The 1,884-nt window shown below is 40.2% G+C and overlaps 1 protein-coding gene across 1 annotated transcript in view; it reads right to left on the reverse strand.

Annotated features, from left to right (window-relative positions):
• Nucleotides 1-1,884, reverse strand: part of fmr1 (FMRP translational regulator 1) — an 18,371-nt gene that overhangs the window by 9,807 nt on the left and 6,680 nt on the right. The window contains exons 8-11 of the mRNA XM_035669386.1: nucleotides 1,475-1,645; nucleotides 1,178-1,256; nucleotides 939-1,066; nucleotides 744-830 (exon numbers count right to left, since the gene is read on the reverse strand). Of these exons, the coding sequence (XP_035525279.1) occupies nucleotides 744-830; nucleotides 939-1,066; nucleotides 1,178-1,256; nucleotides 1,475-1,645 (465 nt within the window). The remainder of the gene's footprint in view (nucleotides 1-743; nucleotides 831-938; nucleotides 1,067-1,177; nucleotides 1,257-1,474; nucleotides 1,646-1,884) is intronic.

Consider the following 1,884-nt stretch of genomic DNA (forward strand, 5'->3'; position numbering starts at 1 on the left):
TTTTTTTTTTTTTTAATTTAAAATGCTTCAGTTAGGGACTAGTATAATGATACACCACGGTACAATTCCAGACAGTTAGCACTGTATTAACATTTCAAATATCAATTATCAATAAAACTGTTTGGTTATTGCACAAAAACTCATCAACCAAAGCAACAGTCTCCCAGACACAGGTGCGGAGGCACAGCATGCAGCAGGGGGTTGGAATAAGTCTGAGGAAAACTTAATCAAAGTTTGTCACCCTGTAAAGTAAATGTAATGTAAAACTTTCTCTAGTGAAAACACTACACGTTGTTCTGCTGGACCATGTGTCTGCAGCAGACTCTATTCACCCACTGCACACAGTAACACGCTTAGTCACCCAACCTACTATCACTTTCTTCTTATTTGTATATGTAAATTGTGCATTGGGTCATTGCATGTACTCAAATGCAACACATAAGATATTGTTTGATTGATTATGTGTGCGTGTGAGAGTCAATGCTAATGCACATCGGACATGGTTTCCATATGTTTACATTTAATGTTATTTTAATGTTGCTGCAAAGAGTAGTATTCAATATAAAAATGAACTATAGAATATAGTTAAGTATAGAAATGTACTTTTTGAACATTTCCAGCACATTTTAACAATACCGCGATAATAGAGATATAACATAACAGATTATTTTGGTCACTATAATCCTCTTATTAAAAGTTCATACTAGTTCATCATCATTGTTATTCCCGGTGATGATACGCACCTTAAGGTAGTTGAGGTGATAGTCCAGCAGTACTGTTGCATTGGAGATGCTTTCCTTGGTCCCCACAAATACAAATGGCACCATTCCCTGTGAGAGGGTCAGAATAGAAATAAAGATTGTCTTGCATCTTGTTTATAGAGCTGTTTGTTGTGTTGGTAAGTAGGCAGATGCGTTGGTCTTTCCCTTCCCACTGACCTCGTCTGCTGCTGCTGCCGCTGCTGCTGAGGGCTTCTTGTCATTCTCAGGCTCAATACGAACCCGCACCACCCCAGACTTATCAACCACTTCCTGGATCAGCTTTCCGTTTTTGCCAATCACCTTCCCTGTGAGGGCAAAAACATCATCAAATCGAATTGAAGTTTAATACCCTGGCTAGTTAGGTAAAGTTCAAGTTACGGCATGAAATATCATCATCAGCTGAGTGACTTTCTCACCTACTAAGTTCCGGGGAACTTTGATAACATCTTCAGAGAACTCCAGGAAACTCCTGGCAATGCGTACAGCATCCTGGTCCTTAGACAAACAAGAATAAAACAAAAATACTATAACTTCAGTCATAAGTTCCTTATCTCACCCAAATTTATCTTTAACATAAAAGTACAAGAACAAGAAGATTTAAAACTTGTTTTTCCAGACCATGCAGTATATGTGGAATCTAAACCTCTCTACACTCAGGTCTGTTCTTTCCAAAAACAAATCCATGGACATTAGCGTCAGCAGAGCTATCCTACCTCTCCGTATATGTGAAAGGTGCACGTCTCCTCATCCAGGTCTATGTTAGTGACTCCAGGGACTTTTCGTGCTTGCTGAATGTTGGCTCCGTGAGTCCCGATAGCCAGCCCCATTAAGTCATCCCGAACCACAAACTGTTCATGAAAGCGTGACGCGAGCTGCCTGGAACTCTGCCGAATCATAACGAGAGGGACGAACAGGAACACATGAGCAAAAACATCTTCAGTGCCACGACAGAGTAAGTAGGAGTTTAGTGATTCCTGCTGGGCAATCCTTTAGTAAAGCTATAATCACCTTTAACTGCAAAATGATCACATTATACAAATATTTGAAGAGGCAGTCGTCTGTAAGGCTTGTTTGTGTGTGTGTGTGTGTGTGTGTGTGTGTGTGTGGTCTCTCTAGTTCCATC

This window comes from Morone saxatilis, unplaced genomic scaffold, assembly GCF_004916995.1.
Source record: "Morone saxatilis isolate NCDOM2014 unplaced genomic scaffold, NCSU_SB_2.0 Contig22, whole genome shotgun sequence".
Lineage (NCBI taxonomy): Eukaryota > Metazoa > Chordata > Actinopteri > Moronidae > Morone > Morone saxatilis.